At 42.1% G+C, this 21,455-nt stretch overlaps 1 protein-coding gene and 1 non-coding gene across 4 annotated transcripts in view; one reads left to right on the forward strand and one right to left on the reverse strand.

Annotated features, from left to right (window-relative positions):
• The window catches only part of Rtn3 (reticulon 3), a 68,360-nt gene that overhangs the window by 40,096 nt on the left and 6,809 nt on the right, over window positions 1–21,455 (reverse strand). Inside the window, exon 2 of one of the 3 annotated variants that reach the window (XM_008834188.3) lies at window positions 10,740–10,790. The exons of the other annotated variants lie outside the window; for them this stretch is intronic. Within the exon in view, the coding sequence (XP_008832410.1) occupies window positions 10,740–10,790 (51 nt within the window). The remainder of the gene's footprint in view (window positions 1–10,739; window positions 10,791–21,455) is intronic. 3 annotated transcript variants of the gene reach the window in all.
• On the forward strand, window positions 4,976–5,103 carry LOC115070577. The gene has a single exon (XR_003849734.1). It is a non-coding gene; the product is annotated as a small nucleolar RNA SNORA61 (small nucleolar RNA).

The following is a 21,455-nucleotide window of genomic DNA, read 5'->3' on the forward strand; positions in this document are numbered from 1 at the left end:
TCCAGTCCCTCAAAAAGAGTATTATAGAAAACAATACATCTCTTCTCTTAATACAGGAGAGATCAAGGATACGCTGGACTCTCGGGAGTTTGGGACAGTTGTTAGCCGCTGTGTGAGTGCTAGAAATTGAACCCGGGACATCTGCAGGAACAACTGGTGTTCTTAACCGCTGAGCCATCTTTCCAGCTCCTTATTTATTATTTTTATTTATTTATTTTTTGGTCTTTTTGAGACAGGGTCTCCCTGTAGCTCCAGCTGCATGGAACTTGTTCTGTAGACCAGGCTGGCCTTGAACTCAGAGATCCACCTGCCTCTGCCTCCTGAGTGCTGGGATTAAAGGCGTGCACCACCACACCCGGCTATTATTTTTATTTTATGTGTACAAGTATATTGCCTCCATGTATGTGAGTGCACCTGTGTTGTGGAATGACATGGAGGTCAGAACAGGGCGCTGGATTACCCTGGAACTGAAGTTATAGATGGTTGTTAGCTGCCATTGTGGGTGCTGGGAATTGAACCTGGGTCCTCTGCAAGAGCAGCCAGTGCTCTTAACTGCTAAGTCGTCTCTCCAGACACTGTTGTTTTTTGAGACAGGGTCTCCTTATAGCCCCAACTGGCCTGGATCTCACAGAGATCCACCTGCCTTTGCCTCCCGAGTGCTGGGATTAAAGGGTAGGGCACCACGCTCAACTGGAACAAAACAGATCTTAAATAGTTCTAAACAAATGAATTAAAGATACAGCTTATTGTCTGGTGAGGTCTATGAGGGCTCAAGATAGCAACGCCTTGAACATCAATGAGTAATTGGCAAGACATGAAAGAAATTCCTTTGGGGTCATCTTTACGCAAACTTAGGCTCTCTTTTCTCAAATTATATTAGATAAGAGGAAACATATGACATTATTCAAGGAAGCTTATGAGAGCCCCAACCCTCATTAAAGATTCTTGAAAATGATATAACTATTACACATGCAAAAATAATTTTAGAGCTGGGTGTACATCCCTATAATTACAGTACTGATGAGAGTCAGGATCTAGAATCTACAGTTAAAGGTCAGCCTAGATTACACAGCAAGACACAGACTCAAAGAAAAAAAATCTCCCTAATAATGATTTCTCTTTCTAAAAATTTACTTTTTATTTTATGAGTATTTTGCCTGCATGTTGTAAGCACACCTCGGTGCACACAGAGGCCAGAAGAGAGCACTGGATCAGATGACTGTAAGTTGCCATGTGGTGCTAATTGAACTGAGTCCTCTGAAACAGAAATGTCAGTGCCCTGCACGATGACTCCATAACTCACTACCTGGGGTGGACAGAGCTTCTGAGGGCATCTGGAGGGCAAACATCCAGTTCCTGCCCATTCCTCAGGGAGCACTAGCTCTCAATGTCAGTCTGAATTCCCACATGTAGCTGATGAAGGCAACATCTTTAGCTGTGCTTTAATTTTAATGATCTTGTTTAGAATGTTGGCAAATGAAAAAAAATTCCTTTGGCTAACTGAAACCCTAACAAACTTGGACAGAACTGACACGTACCCACACAAAGAAAAATATTGAACTGGAAGTAAAAAGTTTACAAAGATGTGAAAACAAGTGGAACACAGACCAGAACATAATAAACATTTTAAAATAGATCTGAACGAGAACTCTTCCAATTAGTACGGCACTTAATCACAGCAGAAACCCCCAGAAAACCTGGAAGTTGTTAGCTATTAACTACTACACACACTAAGACTGCCTGGTAGAACAATTTGGGGTTATTTTTTAAAAATATTTTATTATTTTTATGTGTATTCATGTATTGCCTGCATGTAGGAAAGTACACCCGTGTTGTGCAATGCCTGCAGAGGACAGAAGAGGCTGTCAGATCCCCTGGAACTGGAGTTACGGACAGTTGTTAGCTGCCATGTGGGTGCTGGGATTCAAACCTAGGCATCCTGTAAGAACAGTCAGTGTTCTTAACCACTGAGCTATCTCTCCAGGCCCCAGTTTCTTTTTTCAAAACATCCAATTTTTCACATACAATTAAAACAAACCTCCATTAAAAAAAAAAAAGGTTGGGCATGGTAGCGCACGCCTTTAATCCCAGCACTCAGGAGGCAGAGGCAGGTGGATCTCTGTGAGTTCAAGGCCAGCCTGGTCTACACAGTGAGTTCCAGGACAGCTGGGGCTACAGGGAGACCCTGTCTCTAAAAGACCCCCCGCCAAAAAAATCATGAATTAGGTGTAGTAAGTGGCAGGAAGATCAGGCGGTCAAGACCAGTTTATGTTACATGAGACCCTACCTCAAAACATTAAAAAAAAAATTGCAAATATTTTCTAAATTAGCTATTTCCAACTCTGAAATTCAATAGTCTTATTTTTTTCTCTCATCAAGTTTTATTTTTAAAAATTTTAAATAATTTTTTATTTAATAACATGATTAGAAGCATTTCATCAGTGTTCTTAATTTTAAGAACTCAAAATACCTAAAGACAGTACTATTCCTATTAACAAATAAGGTTAAATATCATATAGATTATGTTGAGTCATAATCTAAATTTCTGTATCATTCCCAAGCCCCCACCCCCCAACATGCTATTAAAAGATGATCCTGGGGAGATGGATGTGGTGGTGCAGGCCTTTAATCCCAGCACTCAGGAGGCTGAGGCAGGTGAATCTCTGAGTCTGAAGCCAGCCTGGTCTAGCGAGCTCCAGACCAGTGAGGGATACATAGACTGTTTCGAAGGAAAAAAACAAAACAAAACACCCTACTAGCGAGGGGCTGGAAAGACAGCTCAGCAGATAAGGCAGCTCTTTCGAAAATATGAGGGCCTGAATTCAGATCTCCAGCACCCTCATAGAAGCCATGAGGATAGCTATGCATGCATGAGGGGTGAAGATGGGCTGGCTGGCTAGCAAGTCTAGGTAAAGTGGGCCTCAGGTTCAGTGGAAAACCCTCTCTCATGGGAATAGGTTGGAGAGCTATAGAGGCAGACATCCAATGTCCACCTCTGGCCTTTTTGCACATCTGTACATAGATGCATATACCACACATACATGGGGGCGGGGGTGGGTTGGGGGACAGACAGGCAGATAGACAGACTGACTGGGTAACAGCACAGTACACTGTTTGTCACTCAAGTATGAGGATCTGAGTTTGCTCCCCAGAACCTGTGTAGAAAAGGCTGGAAGATGCACACTCATGGTCTCAGCTGAGGAGGTGGAGACAGGCAGATCCCCGGGCTCCAAGGGCCAATCAGTCTAGTATAATCGGCAAGTTCCAGGCCAAGTGTGAGACTCTTCTCAAAATACCCAGGAGATGGCTCCTGAGGAATAATACCTGAAGTACTGTTCTCTGGCCTCTAGATGCGCGCATGCACAAGTGCACACACACACAAAAGACACTAGGTTCCTATTACTGTACGGAATTGGGTAAGTTCCTTAATCTCATCTAAGAAACAGATATTCAAATAGCAGACTTTAAAATTGTTGTGGGGATTAAATAGTTTAATACATGTTTAGAACTGCATATGGCACTTAGTAAACTCCTATAAATGTCCCCAAATACCAATCTAGAAAAAATAATCTCTGCTGACAACACAGATTCAAGACTATCTTTTATTAGAGAGGGAAAAAATGCACACTATCCATAACCACTTTCATCAGGCAAAATCTTCACTCAGTTTTAGGTATTTTCCCTCCAACCTCAATAAAGTGATATATGCATTAATAGACAGGGTCTCACATCTGGTCTCAATCTCTCCAAGTAGCAGAGGATGAACTTGATCCTCCAGCCTCCACCTCCTGAATACTGGGAATTACAGTCATGCTGAGTTTAAGGAAAGTAACTTAGTTCTATTTTGTTTTGTTACTTTTTCCTTTGTGGCTCAGGCTGTCCTGGAATTAGGATTCTCCTGCCTCTGTTCTCCAGTGCTGGGATTACAGGTATGAACCAGCACACCCAACTTTAAAGAGCGTTCCATCCAGTTCACAATTTTGGGTGGTGTAACTTCTACATTACTTGATATAAGCCAAACACCTATTACATCTCAACTCTGTAATGTGTTTTGTGGATGAAGAGGTTTTAAAAAATATACAAGAAATACGTAAGAAATGCTAAGCCAATGTTGAAAAATAAAAGAATGCTTTCAGAACAAAATGTTTCTACAATCTTCACCACTACTGAGGCCAAAGTGTATTTTAATTCAGTGTATAACTATCTGCAAAATTTAATAAAAATAGCCTTTGGCGTAATCTTTTACAAGTTTTTTTAACTTTTAGGGGAGACTAGTATTTCAGCAATCTCTAAGGGCAGAGTTCAGGAAAGTATACCATAAATTCCCCAGGCCTCTGCTTTCCCACGCATGGCAAGTTTTAGATGGGCAGAATGACTCTGGACCTGTAAAACCTCAGAGGAGCCTGCCACTCTTCCCCATCCATCATATCATCCAAGACCACAACTTAGAGGTGGTGGGGCAAGCGACAGGGGTGATAATCCTGTGTGTGCTTTAAAGATCCTCACAGGACCAGGGTGGAGCTCAGTGACAAAGCACTTGCTCTGGGTCCCACTCCCAGCACCACATACAAAACAAAGCAGCTTCTCAGCCTATTTAAAAATCTGATATGGAGCTGGGGAGATCTCAGTGGTTAAAAGCACTGGCTGCTCTTGCAGAGAACCTGATTTGGTTCCCAGCACCCATCTGGTGGCTAACAACTACCTCTAACCCCAGCTTCAGGGGGATCAAATGCCCTCTTCTGGCCTCTTCAGGCATTGCATGTACAGGCGCACATACATGAACACAGGCAAAACACTAATACATATAAAATAAAAAATAAAATACGTTTTTAAAAAATGTAATAACACTAAATTTGACTGGAATAAGGCAAAAGCTCCGTGTGACTAGAAAAATCTCATATGAGAAGTATGGAGGTGTTTTTTTCCCCCTGTAACTAGAATATTTTATAAGATAAGGACTTGAAAGTGACCTGATACTCTTTGGCTCCCTTTCCTATTGGAGCTCAACACTGGTCTTGGTGGTCTTAGGAAGGAAGAGTTTACTGAAGTTCGCCTCATGGCTCTGTAGGCTGGTTTCAGCATGTAGGCTAGATTCAAACAGGACTGGATTCTCTTTGTAAAATGGGATAATTTGAGGATTAAAGATGAATGTGAGGCTCTAGCAAGCTGCAACCATTGCTTGCCTTTGAGAATTTGTTTTTTTGTTTTTTTTAAACTATGTAACCAGTAAAGGGGCCTCATCTGTGATTATTTGTCTGAAGTTGGAAAAATGTTGAAGGAAGGAAGGAAGGAAGGAAGGAAGGAAGGAAGGAAGGAAGGAAGGAAGGAAGGAAGGAAGGGGCAGACAAACAGACAGCTCTCTTAAGTAGAAATTTTTGGCTAATGCTATTTGATATATGCACCTGTAACTCAATTGATAGACTTTTTTTGAAATTGAAAAGTAACTTAATGAAAAAAAAAAACTTCAAGTGAATTCAATGTATGCATCAAATAAATATTTGAATTGAAAAAAATCTCTCATACAGTTGATTCTTCAAAATACCTTCTTGAGCCGGGTGTAGTGGCGCACGGCTTTAATTCCAGCACTTGGGAGGCAGAGGCAGGCAAATCTTTGTGAGTTTGAGGCCAGCCTGGTCTACATAGTGAGTTCCAGGACAGCTGGGGCTACAGGGAAACCCTGTCTCAAAAAGACAAAAAGAAAAAACCCCAAAACAAAAATACCTTCTTGATATTTTTTTCCATTCAAACCATCTCTTAGAAAAATCAAGATTTACTATTTATGTAAGTGTTCCTAATTTAGTCACTGAAAATACATGACTTAGAATAAGCAAGTGGATGAACATTAAATCTAGTGAAGAGCTTAGAATGTTTAATGGCCACTTAGTTCATTTCCCCCTCATTTAGGAGTTTTCTGACTTTGAATGAAAAGGACACTGTCAACAAGCGTCAGTGAAGGGGTGCCGCCTGCAGTGACCATAGGGACCTTTCACACACACAATGTGCATTGATACGAGGGAAGCTGAACATTCAGGTACAGGTTCTCCCACACTTGAATGTTCTCACAATCACAAGACATGGAGACAGTCGCCGTGCACGACAGCAGCAGTCAGCCACTCTCAGCCACAGGGTCCGAACAGGAAGTTAGCCAGCACACGACTCTGCAGCCAAGCAAGGTCCTAGACAAAAAGTCTCTTTTGTACAAAGAAAAATGTTTTACTTTTGTTTTAAAAAAAGGCTGTAACTGGCAACACTTTTCCCTCAATGCTTGCCCCAAAGCTCAGTGTTGTGACAGAAAGGCTCCTATTCCAGATGCCTACTGCATTAGTCAAGTCGAATGTGAACATCATTCATGCAGACGTACTTCCAATTCGAGATCTTATTTCCACCGATTTAAAAAATTTTTCTAAAGAAAAATGCGTGTTTTTTCAGACTCCACTCTCTTCAAAGGTTTTAAAAGCTGAAACCGAATTTTAATTTGATTTTGGGTCTAATGCAGGGCTCATCCCTCAGATGATGGTAAATTATATCACTAATACTAATAATGGTCAAAATTCTGACTCTTTTGCTCTCGTGCTTTTAACAGCAATTTAAAATGACATGCCTAAAAATGGTCTAAACCCTACACACAGCTATTTATTGTTCATCTGTAGCACAGGTGCAGCAGGACCAAGCGGACTTTGGGGTGCTTGGTCTGTCACTTCACTGCATGATCCTGACCAAGCCATCTCACCAATTTAGACCCTAGGATGCTCAACTGGTGGAAAAAAAAAAAAAAAGTAGCTTCCCTCCATGACTAGCCATGAAGGCTAAATGAGGTGATTTGTATGAAATACCAAGCACGGTAAAGGCTCATTAAAAGTTAACCACATACAGTATGTCTGCCAATGTCTTTACATGTTTTATAATACTTAGGAAAACATCATCCCTAATTCTGGAACTCTCAGGGAGTAACTGAAATTTAGCTTTGCTTGATGGAAAAAGGCATCTAAAGCCAAAAGGCTACAAGGGCCTACTCCAGAGTACAAGTTAGTGAAGAAGGAACTGGTTATTCCATTGGCATTTTAACTATAAATGTTTATTAAACCTTTGTTATTAAATCTTTTGAAAAATATTTTATTATTTTTATGTGTATGAGTGTATTGCCTGCGTGTAGGTAAGTGCACCTGTGTTGTGCAATGCCCTCAGAAGACAGAAGAGGCCATCGGATCCCCTGGAACTGGAGTTAGCTGCCATGTGGGTGCTGGGATTCAAACCTGGGTCTTCTGCAAGAACAACCAGTGCTCTTAACCGCTGAGCCATCTCTCCAGCCCAGTTATAAATATGTTTATAACAAAAAGCTTGCCTTCCTAGTCTATGTAGCATTTCTGTCATTCGAGTAAAATTTAGTAAATATCACAAATTTACTTTAGAAAAATGTGACTATCTTTTACTCAATCCAATTAATGAATTTTCTTTTCCCCCTTAAACATGCATCTCTCTGAAACCCAATAATAATGCTATGTATGTGTGCGTCGTGCGTGTGTGTGGTGCTGGGGAGTCAACCTAGGGCCTTATATGGGCAAACACTTTTCCACTGAGCTACAACTCCATCCCACAAATCATTCTTTTTTATTTTTATTTTTTGAGACAGGGACTCCCTATAGCCCCAGCTGGCCTGGAACTCACTATGTAGGCCAGGCTGGCCTTGACCCAGAATTCACCTGCCTTTGTGTCCCAAGTGCTGGAATTAAAGGCATGCACCACACCTGGTCCACAAATCATTCTTAAATCTAAAAATGCTTTATTTAATTACTGCTACATCTTGCTTAGTATGGTTTGGCTATAGAAAAGTAAGGTGGCTGGCAGCTGGGGCTAGAGACCCTGTCTCAAAAAGACAACAACAACAACAACAACAACAAAAGGTGTAGTTTCCCTAAGACTAAAGGGCTAAGGCATATATGAGACTAGCTGGTTTAGTGACAGTTCAGGACCAAGGTTCATGCTGGTGGCAGTGTTTGGAAAGGCCTGTATGAAACAGGACCAGTTCCTGTACCTCACCCTTCTCTGGAGTTTTAATGGTTAACAAAGTGTACAATTTCCTTTCCTCTTATTTTTATTAAGGTAGTCTACAAGTCACTTGCCTTGGCTCCCCTAGAGCACATCCAATCATCTGCCAAGTGTTTTTTCTCACAAATGAACAGGCTGACCTCCAGACTGGCCAAGAAACAGAGCCCCACTGGATTCATTTTCCATCATGTGTTTTTTTGTCTTTTTGAGACAGGATCTCCCTGTAGCCCCAGCTGTCCCGGAACTCACTATGTAGACCAGGCTGGTCTTGAACTCACAGAGATCCACCTGCCTCTGCCTCCCAAGTGCTGGGATTAAAGGCATGTGCCACCACGCCCGGCATCATGTGTGTTTTTTTTGCAAGAGAAATGTTACAATAGAGGCTGGATTGGAACACTTTCTTTAACTGCCTCTTTACAGTAACTCTACCCTGAATCTATACTAGCCAAAATAAAAATTTTGCTAAGTGAAAGGAAGAACAACAGATGTGCTCTTTTACAAAGGCTAATTCATATGTTCTGTGGAACTGAAGCCTACTCAGAATGTAAGGTTTCGATTACAGAAATCCTTTCTACTTATCTCCACTCTACTCAGCTGCATCCTAACTTTTGCTGACAGATTCAAGTGACTGTTTATAGCATGGCATTATACTTTGGCATTTTGTATCAGATTTGTTGTTCTGGGCTACATTAGCCACTATTTAGGAAAAAAATGACTCCAAGTTAGGATGTATTTTTAAAAATTTAAAAATATTTTATGAGTTGTCTGTCCAACCCCTAGAATGTATTTTAAAAGAACCAGAACCAAAATACATGTTGGGTGTGGTGGCGCATGCCTCTAGCCCCAGCACTCAGGAGGCAGAGTCAGGTGGATCTCTGTGAGTTCAAGGCCAGCCTGCTCTACATAGCAAGTTCCAGGCCAGCTGGGGCTACAGGGAGACCCTGTCTCAAAAGAAAAAACAAAAACAAAAACACCCCACAAAAGAATAGAATTATTTCACATGTCCTAGTCATTTTGTGAGCTTGCAAAGTTTCTATCTTTGAAAGTGAGCACATTAATTTCAAAGGCTATGATTTGGGCCACAAGATTTGGGCCACAAGATTTCAAAATCCACACAGTTTATGTTGTTATAGAGGAGTTAGGGGTCCTAATGTCATTGGTCTGATTTAAAATACTTTGTTAGATTGTTTATTCTTTCTTTTTTGCAGTGTTGGGGAATCTGACCCGGGGCATATGTATACTAGGCAAGTACCCTACCATTACGCTACATCTCCAGCCCTATGTTTTTATTTTTATTAAGACTGAAGTTTTCCTAATAAACCAGCATCCAAACTTTGTAGAAAATCCCATCCAGAACAATACCTCACACAGGGCTCTCAGATCTTTCCCAAACTTTTGTTAAACCCAGATCATACAGAAGGTAAGTAAGTTTTCTATCACTGAGTTACAAAACTCAGTCCTGTGGTTTTATCTGTAAACAATACAGGTCTTCCACTGACTTGTATTTTGGGTTTAGTGCCACAGTATAAATGGACCAGCACTTCCCCAGTAGTGTAAACCAACAAAGTACACAGCATTCTCTCAAATTCTTGGCAGTGGCTGGCCCTGCAAACTTAGGATGGCTTGCTCATTCGTTGCATATTTTGCTTTGTGATAGGGTCTTGCTGTACAGCCCTTGCTGGCTTGAAACTTACTATGTAAACCAGGGAGGCCAGGAACTCACAGATGACCCTCCTGTCTCTGCCTTCAGGATGCTGGAATTACAGGTGTGCACCGCTACACTTGGCTCCTCCCCACCCTTAATCACCCAATCATAGCTTAAACTCTAGGACAAGAAATCATAATTGCTAAAGGTCAGCTGACCTGTTCAATGCAATCTGGAACTAGCCTAGCTCTTATGGGCAAATTTCAGACAAATTTACATTAAAACACTGTAACTAGGCTCATGTTTTGGAGGTCAGTGGAAGCATACTTTCATATTGTTTTCTAAAGTCACTGCCTCTCTATATCAGTTATGTAAATGTAAATTAATAGGCTAAGTGCATTCTGGAGTTGAGGTGTTTCAAGTTCTACAGGCAAGGTTTTAAGTTTTTAACTTTTTAAAAATATTTTTGATTGTGTATGTTGGGGGGTGCCTGTGGAAGCCAGAAGTGGGTGTCAGATCCCTTGGAACTAGTTATAGGTTGTTGTGAATTACCCATCATGGGTGCTAGAAACCAAACTTAGGGCCTCTTGAAGAGCAGCAAGTGCTCTTAACCACTGAACCATCTCTCCAGCCCCAGTGAGCTTTTAACTTAAAACATTTTTTAACCACATTGTAATGTGTGTATGCACATGCCACAGTGAACATGTGAAGATCAGGACAATTTGTCACAGTTGATTCTCTCTTTTCACCATGTGGTCACATGGATCAAACTCAGGGTGGCAGGCACCTTTACCTAATGAAGCATCTTGCTGGCTGAGGTTTTAAATTTTTAAGTAATAGCCAAAGCTATGCTAAACAGGCCATTTAGTCCATTTACTAACCTTTATAGGAAACTGACAAATCCTAAGTAGAAAAAGGATTGGTCAGTAATTAGTTTCCATTTTAAGAGATGTCGGGGCAATAAAAGATTTGTGCCTCAGATCCCCAGTTACAGCCTCTTTCTCAACATTTTTCTTTTGTTAAGGTGCAAAAAACGTTACAGACTTGCCTTGTGAGGTCGAAAATAGAGATACAGGCTGAGAGGAAGAAACAAAGGAATCTGAAAGAAAATATACAGTGTGAAAATTTGACAACCTCACATGGGAATTTTAACTTTAATTTTCTTGGGGGGGGGGCAAGCATCATCAATTTCACTGGGCTGATTGGCCAAGGGAAGATTCAAACTTAAATTCCAATGACTGTTTTCACTCACCTGCTAGTGACACCTCATTTCACTTCCAGGATGCACTTCTAAAAATTCATCACATCAATCTCTTTTAGATACGCATCATCACCGTCAGGAGGAGAGGAAGCCCTACCTTTCACACAGCCTCAGGAGCAAAGGAGGGAAAAGCACCACTTGCTTTTAATCATTTTCAACTGCATTTTGAAGCATTGTCACTGATAAGAGTATTTAAAAATAACTGGCAAATACATAAATCTGACCCTCAATAATTTGAGAAAAATGACAATTCACTGGGCAAACATAACTCCATGAGAAATCTTTCATTTCGAAAATCACACTCCTCTAATTTGTCAACATGTAACAAAATCTAACACATACATAACATCCTTTCCTTCTGCTCCATAAACATATGTTGTAACTCAGTCACTAATGCTTCCAGGAATCCATCCTACATATGAACTTGCATGTATGTACAAGGGCATGTGTATAAGGCTATCCATCAAGGGCACTGACCTAGATATTAGAAATAATCTAAGTGTCCACCAATAGAAGACTAGTCAAAAGACAACACTGAAACAATTAATCTGCTGTACTGCAAAGAATGAAGTAAAGTGCTTGGTGCTTGCTGCCTACCGGCAGCTCAGCTATGCTGGAGGTTGAGGTGAGAGGATCATTTGAGCTCAGGGACCAGCACAGGAAACAGAGCTGAATTTCACCCCATTCCCTCCCACCAAAACAACAACAACAAAAAACATAGCTGCATGTGCTGATATTGCCTGCATGGTAAATTTGAAAAGCAAAATACAAAAGCATTTCCAGTGTGTGCCCATGTGCCCAACGCAATAAAAGGGACTAACAGAAAGAAGTCTGGGGAGAAACCCAGCAGAGTGGTGAGACTGTAATCCCAGCACCTGGGAGATAGAGGCAGGAGGATCAGCAGTTCAAGACTAGTCCGGCATACATGAGACCCGGGCTACACAACGCATGCACACACAGAGACACCTCTACTCCCTCAAAAGAAGTCATGGTAGTAGCATAGTAGCAGTCTGGGATGGAAGATGATTTGCTTTTCCGTATAACTTCTGGCACTTAAGGAAACAGAAACATGATCTTTTAAACAAAAATGCAAAAAACAAAATATCCATTATATCTATTAAAAAATTGTTCTGTAGCTGGGTGTGGTAGTGCTCGCCTTTAATCCCAGCACTCAGGAGGCAGAGGCAGGTGGATCTCTGTGAGTTCAAGGCCAGCCTTATCTACATAGTTCCAGGACAGCTGGGGCTATAGGGAGATCCCGTCTCAAAAAAGACCAAAAAAAAAAAAAAAAAAAAAAAAAAAAAAGTTCTGTAAGATGGCAAAAATAGCTCAGCAGTAGAGGCGCTTGCTTGCTTCTCAAGTCTGATAATCTGAGTTCATCTCAGAAGCCACAGTGGAGAGAACTGACTCTGGGAAGTTGTCCTCTGATGTCCACATGTATGCTCTGTCAGACATGTACCCATACAAATACACAGATACACACACAATAAATGTTTTAAAAAGTCCTGTAAAAAAGGAAGCACTCCCCAAAATCCTAAATACATAGGATTCATACATAACTCTTTTCTTTCAATTATGTTTCCACAAATATTAGACACGCTTAACACAAGAAGATTGCTTTAAATGATCAAGCAATAGCAGCATCTGTAAGTACTCATTTAGGAGAATTGTTTAGTAACAAATACAGAGCTTTATGTTAAGACCAAGGCAGAATTTGGTGGCAGTCACTCATTAGCTTAAGATCAGAATTTAAAACCCCACTTCTAAGTTACCTTAAGAGGAAGCATCACCTACATTCTTAAAACTTAAATCACTCAGGAATGGTGGTGCACATCTTCAGTCCCAAAACACAACTTAAGAATCACTCTCTATTCTATGTAGACCAGGCTGTCCTTGAACTCTGCCTCCTGGGTACTGGGATTAAAGGTGTGTGCCACTAGGCCCAGCTGCTCCCCACACCCTTTTTAAAAGAAAGCATCTCTTCATTTATTTATTTACGTATTTATTTGGTTTTTTTTTTTGAGACAGGGTCTCCCTGTAGTCCCAGCTGGGTTGGAACTCACTATGCAGATCAAGTTGGCCTTGAACTCACAAAGATCTGCCTGCCTCTGCCTCCTGAGTGCTGGTACTAAAGGTGTGCACCACCATGCCTGGCAAGAAAGCATCTCTTCAAGTTTCAAAACAGGGGTCTGGAGAGAGCTGGCTTAGCAGTTAAGTGCACTTGCAGAGGACTCTGGTCTGGTTCCCAGAACCCACATGGCAGCTAACAACTGTGATTAACTCCAGTTCCAGAAGATATGACACCCTCTTCTGGGCTCAGTGGGCACTGCATGCAAGGGTGCACTTACATGCAGGCAAAACACTCACACAGAAAATTAAAAAACTCTTTAAAAGTTTCCAGATGAGTTAATTTCTATATGGAATTACTATCAACATTAAATATGTCAACCAAGAAGTTTAAATCTGAACAAACAGCCAGGTGTGGGAGCACACACCGGGAATCCAAGAACTGAGGAGGCTGAGGCCAGATTGTGGATTTGAGGACAGCCTGAGCTATACAGTTGAGACCTTGCCTCACAGAATAAAAACAAAAATAAATGCATCTGACAAACTTGAAAAACAAACTCCTTTAAGTAAGCCCAAAGCAAAAAACTGTTCTAGGAACCAGCCAGCTGTCTGCCTTTTCATCTCTGCCAACATCTCCCACCCAATGGAAAATTCCACCTGTGCCAATTTTTATGCATAGCATCTGTTCTGATAGAGAACAGAGATAACCAGTAGTCTGACACATCTAAACCCTCCAATGCCAATGAAATCATTGTCCGTAAGTAGGTGGGTCTAAGCACTGCAGTACAGTGTCCAAGTAGCTGAAAAGGAAATCAGACTTGAATAGTGTGAGCTGTGGGAATGCAACAGGGGCAGCCACTAGGGCAACGAAGCTCTTTCCAGAAGAGACTGCAGTCTTTTCAGGTTAACGGGGTGGAGTATTCTGGAGGGAAGTCATTCACCGGATTCCAAATATCTTTAAACAGCATGCAATGAAACACTAGGAATCACTAAAGGGAATGGACACTGTTGCATATGGGGTTTGTTTTGGGGGCAGGCCATATGGAGACAGTCTCACTAGGCCTCCATCTCTGAATGCTGGGATCACAGCCATGTGCACCTCACCCAACTTTCACTCATGCTTTAGGAAGATCTCAGAAGATGAAACTGAAGAGCTCTTCCTGAAGTAAGGTACGATCGTGCTCTCTATAATCCCAGCACCCAAAAGACTGTGCTCTCTATAATCCCAGCACCTCACACAGTCATCAACTGGGTGAGGCAGAATGGACAGAACCTGGAATATTCTGATTATTTCTGCTAGCAACTGCAGAAATAAGAGTCAAAGATAAGTGCCAAAGAGGGTATGGTGGTGCTCAGCTGTAATGCACAAACTTGGAAGGCAGAGATCACCCTAAGTCTGAGGTCAGCCAGGACTATGTAGCAAGACCCTGTCCCGAAAACAACAAATCCCCCCAAAACTACCGAAGGACTAAATGAATGTCAGCAGTGAGAATGAGAGAATGCCTTATAGCACACATTTCTTATTCATGCATATTCTGCGTCTGTCTGTTTCTGTCTCTTTCAAGGTTTGGTTGTGAGCCTGAGCCTTTAATGGCTGTGCCAGCTCTCTAGCCCTCTTTCAAGGTATGAAACAGTATCTCACTGTGTTATCTCAGGCTGGCTTGTAATTCGATACAGCCTGGAAATCAGCAGGTAGTCCAGGTTAGACTCAAAATCACCATTTTGAGTCTAAGTGTTAGGATTATAGACATGCACCACCACAACTGGTTTATGAGGTGCTGGGGATCAAACCCAGGGCTTCTTGTATCCTAGGTAAGTATCAATTAAGTTACATCCCCTGGCCCCTAATGCTCTTTTCGTGTGCCAAAATCCCATGCAGGAGATCACATCACATTTTGTCATATCTCCCCATTAGCCTCAGACTATGACAATTTCTCAGACTTTCCTGACTTCTAATGATCTTGATGGCTTTTTTCCACACATGCACGCTCATGTGACAGCATGTGGGGGCCAAGGGTGAAGTCGGGAGTCTTTCTCTACTGTTCTTCACCCTTTAAAATTTTATTTTTATGTGTATGGGTGTACTGCAAGTATGTGAGTACACCCATGTCGTGCAATGCCGGGGAGGTCAGAAGAGGGCTTCGGATTCCCCTCGAACTGGAGTTAAGGACGGTTCATAGCTGCCATGTGGGTGCTGGGAATCGAACCCGGGTCCTCTGCAAGAGCAGTCAGTGCTCTTAGCTGCTGAGTCATCTCTCCAGTCCCTCACCCTTGTTATTTTACCACTGAGATAAAGGGTCACTGTAACCTTTGAAGGTAACCTTTGAAAGGTATTGTGCCAGTATGACTTGCCAGTGATGATGCAAGCCTGGCTTAGGCTTCGTCTGCAAAGTTTTTCCAAGGCAGTGCTGCCTACCCCCTATCCAAATCCCTAACCTGTATATATGCAGCTCAGAGAACAACTTTTGAGAGTCTGTTCTCTTTCCACGATGTAGGTCCTGGAGATAGAACTCAGGTCATCAAGCTTTGAGAGAAGTGCCTTCACCAGCTGAGTCATCTTGTCAGCCCTAAACCGGAAAGTTTATAAAGTATTTTATTTATTATTAATTTTTTTTAATGTGTGTTTTATCTGTATGGATCTAAGTGCATCTGTGTTGTGCAATACCCAAGAAGGCCAGAAGAGGGTGTGGAATCCTCTGGACTGGAGCTATGGATGGTTGTTAGCCACCACGTGGGTGCCGGGAACCAAACCTGGGTCCTCTGTAAGAGCAGTTAATCTCTGAGCCATCTCTCTAGCCCATGTTTATTTATTTATAGCTAACATAACTATTATGCTTTAGTTCTCGAGAACCAGTAGGCTTACATATAATACCCAATTAAATAAATCCACTATTTGTTATAGGAAATAATTGACAACCTTTCTGGGAGTCCTTGGGGTGAAGGACCATCTTACAGAACTAGGGATAAGGCTCAGCGGTGGAGCGCTTGCATGGCATATACAAGACCATAAGGTTCGATCCCTAGTTCCAAAGAAAAAGAAAAACAAATTGGCCAGGCACGGTGGTGCATACCTATAATCCCAGCATTTGAAAGGTAGAGATGAAAGGGTCAGGCATTCAAGGCCAGCTGGGCTTCATGCCAAGACCCTGTCTTAAAAAAAGAAAGAATTAGCCAGGCATGGTGGTGCAGGCCTTTAATCCCAGCACTTGGGAGGTAGAGGCAGAGGCAGGCAGAGCTCTGTGAGTTCAAGGCCAGCCTAATCTACACGGCCCTGGGGCTACAGGGAAACCCTGTCTCAAACAGACCAAAAAAGAAAGAAAGAATTGAAGGGAGGGAAGGACGAAGGAAGGACAGAAAAATCTATTTTTCTCCGTTCTGGAAGCTGGATGTCCAAGGTCAAAGCCCAGGCTGGGTAGATTCAGCTTGTCATGTCAGGTGAGGGATAAATGCTTCAAAGGCTTCATGTCATACTCGGCATAAACACCAGATTCTCTATGGGGCTTACTGTGCCCCATACTGGGTGCCTCCCATCTCTTGTTCACCTACTCAGTTGCTGACTTCCTTGTACTTCAGAAATATAGTCCTGCCTCAAATACTCTTCAGCACAGTGGACTAAATGTTTATGGTGGGCCATCTCCCCCATTCATATGCTGAAACAATCTCTAAGGTGGTGGTATCAGGAGGTAAGGCCTTCGGGAGCTCTTGGAGTCCCATGACTGGGATTAGTGTCTCACAGTAGAGATCTTATAGCGCTCACTCACCCCTTCTACCATGCGTAAACAGAGCTAGAAGGTTCCGAAGATTCTGTCTGTGAACCAGAAGAACTCCTTCACTTAACATTTTCACAGGCTTATACCAGCTGTCATAGGAGTGTAGACCAGTTAAAAAAGAACTAGTTACCCAAGAGTAACTTGAGTGCACCTGTTGCAATAGCTTGGATCAGGGTAGCAGGCACTGAGGTTAAGAGAGCTGAGCAGAGTCCAGATGACGTTCTAAGCAGATGACTTCAATGCCAGCTGCTGACAGAGAGATGCAGGACTAAAGCCTTTTATTCAGTAAAAGATGGACAAGGCTGAGAAGCCACTTATGAGACGGAGAAGACAGGGAGGAGAACATCATTAAAAGGAAAGATCAGGAATTCAGTTTAAGATACAGTAAGTTTGGGACACATATTAGACCTGAAGACTGAAGAAAAAGATTTTCAAGGTATCAGTTCACATTAAGAGCCGTAAGATGGGATGACAGAAACAGAAAAGTTCTATGAGGTAAGCCTGGAGGGTTCTGTTTCTAAGTTGGGAATTTTAAAAAATTAACATTATAAAATCCCAGTAATACAGAAATCTATAGTTGGAAAACAGATTATTGACTGCTATGGGAAGTAGGGAGGACAAGAATGAGGAATGACAAAAATGTTCTAGAGTATAGGGGCAATGTTCACACAGCCTTGTGCAGACACTAAAAGCCGCTTTAAAACAAGTTCTGCCTGGAGTGGTGGCGCACGCCTTTAATCCTAGCACTCGGGAGGCAGAGGCAGGCAGATCTCTGTGAGTTCAAGGCCAGCCTGGTCTCCATAGTGAGTTCCAGGACAGCTGGGGCTACAGGGAGACCCTGTCTCAAAGAGACCAAAAAAAAAGGGCAAGTTCTAGCTAACTGTGGTGGTACATTTACTTGCCTGTAATCCCAGCACTTAGAAGGCAAAGGCAGGAGTTACCAGGAATTCAAGGTCAGCTTTACCTACAGAGTTGGAGATGAGCCTGAGCTAAGGGACCTATCTCAGTCCCCCAACCCAAAACAAAGTTAGCTTTGCTGTATGAATTATGTCCCAACTAACACAACAAACAAAGAACTAGAAAAGGAGTCAGAGGAGGAGCCAGTGAGAGGGTGTGTGGTGTCACATGAGACAAATGCAAAAAGCCTTTCAATGAGGAGGTGACTGAACACGCTGGTGAGGGGATCTGTAGGACGAAGGACTGAAAGTGACCACTGGATTCAACACTGGAAAATAAACGGCTAACTTGACCACAAGTTTCCATAGACCAGTAAAGCAAAAAAGCACGTATCTTAGGAATGCAACCCAAAGCTAAGGTTTTCAATTTAAACTAGTTTCTTGGTTCTAGCCCCTCTATGAGCTTCATGATCACTGACCTTTGGGTACACGGTAAAGGGGGTACATACTGCTACCCGACTCAGATAAACATAATACAAGTCTATTGAACACAGTGTCCAAAGGGATAGGCAATGCTTTATCTAACAAAAGGTCTTAATATGCTCAAACAGTTGTGGAGTTACTTTAATATACAGGATGACTTAAACCAGACAATACACAAATGCTATGGGGTCATAAACATCAGCCAATTCTGGTTGGCACACATCTGTAATTCCAGGTGTTTGAGGCTAGAGGATTGGAACTCTGAGCCTGCCTGAGCTACACAGTAGATTCAAGGACAATCCCGGGCGACTTAGTGAGACTAGGACTAAAACTAAAAGTAAATTGAGGGCTGGAGATACAGCCTGGTGGCTAGAGCATGCACTTAGGCCTAGATTCAATTTCCTGCATGGCAAAAATCACTGTCCTCACTATTTCTACCTTAAATGTGAAATGAAAACAATGCTCACTGCTGGAACACTTTCAAGTAACAGGACAGAAGGAGCTCTGTATTAATTTTGCTTTAAAAAAAGTTTTCCGGAATACTCATTCTGTATATCCTGCAGGGCAAGTTGCCAACAAGGAACACGTCAAAAGATTCACATGTACCCCTCCTGGGTAGTCGTGAAGATGTGTTTACAGGAAGCAGTCAGTCAACTGATTTGACAAAACAGGTAAGAGTATTCTTTGAAATGGAAAAAAACAAATCCTAAGACAGGCCACCTGCTGCTGTTAACCTCCCCATAACATAAAATGAAAACAGAAACCTTACATAGTAAAAAAGGTTCTCTCTCAAGTTCAGTATCACAGAGTAATGTGTCTTACATAAGTTACAGATACAGATAAAGATGATGCAATCTTCAACAGTACTGACTCCATCGAACTTCTTTAGCACGTTCAGTTCTTTAAAGCATCTATAGCAAGCCTATGATCCAAAATAACTGTACAACTAATTAGTAATTGTTATAAATGAACAGAATGAAAGGTAAGCAGGTTTTCTGGACAACTTTTCCCTCTCCTCTGCCATGTGTGTGTGCCTGCTCCACCGCCCCCCTGCCGTGTGTGTGTGTGTGTGTGTGTGTGTGTGTGTGTGTGTGTGAGAGAGAGAGAGAGAGAGTGAGACTGAGACAGGGTCCTGCTACGTAGACCAAGCTGGTCTGGAACTCAAGAGATGGGCCTGCCTCTGCTTCCTGAGTGTTGGGTTTAAAGGTGTGAACCACCAGTCCTCCTATCCCAGATATTGCTTAAAAAAATTTTTTTTTAATTTTCTTTTATGTTACTGTCAATTTAAACTATAGCTTAATGCACGCCGGGCAAACACTCTACCCTTTATTTCAATTTTTTATATCAGTATATTTTAGAAGGCTGAACTCATTAACAACAAAGCTGAACACAAAGCAAGCTAAGTAACACAATAAATAAACATACTTCATCAGTAACATTATGAAGCTCAGTTAAGCCATTGTGATTCTGATCAGAATTAGAAAATGGTAAATTCAAAGACTACAGCAGGTCTAAAGAGAATCATCTTTCAACAGAACTAACTCTTGGCTCAAGCAAAACTGTAACAATTCCTCTACTCCCAAACTTCACTTTACAAGTGCTCAAAGCAGGCACAGGATGATGGCAGGTGATTGATTCGTCTACCAGGACACAGAATCTCCTCTCAGCAGAATTCAATAAAAGCGACACTACTTATGCCATTCTGTTTTCAGACCATCCTAAGCACTGAAAGTAAGAAACTAAAATAAAAACACTAAACTCTTAACAGCAACTTCACAACAAATCCCCTGGAGACTTCGAGTTAGCTTGTTAGGTTAAGGTGCCTCCATTAAATACATGCAGATCAGCAGTTTGATCTGCTTAAATTGCTTATGAACCTGACTTCAATAGAAAACAGCATTCAAAGAAAGCTTTTATTTCTGGGCAATAATAAAACCACTGTGCAGGCAGTGTGGACTATTCTGGTACGGCCATTCTTAGGGTCTTCTTCCCCTGCTTCCACACTGACAAGCATTTTATACTATTTCGCAACTATATTTACTAATCAGAATGCTAAAGGAAGTATTTAAGCACGCCAATGCTATGCCAAGCCAACTAGGAAACATGTCAGCCCCCCCCATCAGATCACTTCAGTGGAAAGGGTGGCCACTCCAGCTAAGACGATTCACTCCCTTGTGAGATGAAAAGGCAGCCTATGAATTTCATTTTATTGTCTCTGGGCCTGGTGCAGGTTTATAATCCCAGCTACTCAGAAGGCCGAAGCAAGAGGGTCACAAGGCACACCTGGGCTACAGAGCTAGTTCAAAGCCAGCTTGGTCAACTTGGTTAAGGCCCTGTTTCAAAATAAAACATTTAAAACATTTTTATTATTTATTGTGTGTGGTGGGGACACGGAGGTGCACATGCCACAGTAAGTGCAGAGGTTAAGAGGACAATTTTGGGGAGTCAGTTCTCTTTTACCACATAGGATCCCAGAGACTGAACTTGGGTTGTCAGGCTTGGTAGCATGCACCTTAAATGGCTGAGCCATATCTTGCTAAGAACCCTCAAAATAAAACTTTGAGGCAGGAATTTACTGTGTAGTTTTAGCCGGCCCTGAACTCCTAGAGATGGCCTACTTCTGCCTCCCAAGTGCTTGGATTAAAGGTATGAACCACCACACCTGGCTAATAAAACAGTTTTTTTTTAATGGCAGGGAGTAGGGTTCAGGAACTGCAGAGATGGCTCTGTGGCTAGGAGCACTGGCTGTTCTTGCAGATGACCTAGGTTTGGCTCCCAGATCCCATACGGCAGCTAACAACTGTCGGTAACTCCAGTTCCAAGGGATCCGACACTCTCTTCTGACCTCCATGGGCACTGCCTGCACATGGTGCAGTTACATACACGCATGTAAAACACTCACACACTACAGGAGGGTGGCAAAGTGGAGGGGGGAAGAGGGTATTAAGATGATTTTATGTATGAAATACACAAAAATTCAATAAAAAAATTTTTTTTTGTCTTTTTGAGACAGGGTCTCCTTGTAGCCCTGGCTGTCCTGGAACTCACTATGTAGACCAGGCTGGCCTCAAACTCCCAAAGATCTGCCTGCCCCTGCCTCCCAAGTGTTAGGATTAAAGGCGTGCGCCACCACGCCTGGCTCAATAAAAATTTTTTAAAAATATTTTATTTTTATTTTATGTGTATGAGTGTTATGCCTGCATGTGCCATGTGGGTGCTGGGATTCAAACCCAGGTCTTCTGCAAGAACAGTCAGTATTCTTAACTGCTGAGCCATCTCTCCAGCCC

The sequence above is a fragment of the Nannospalax galili genome, unplaced genomic scaffold, assembly GCF_000622305.1.
Source record: "Nannospalax galili isolate Female #2095 unplaced genomic scaffold, S.galili_v1.0 scaffold1677, whole genome shotgun sequence".
Lineage (NCBI taxonomy): Eukaryota > Metazoa > Chordata > Mammalia > Rodentia > Spalacidae > Nannospalax > Nannospalax galili.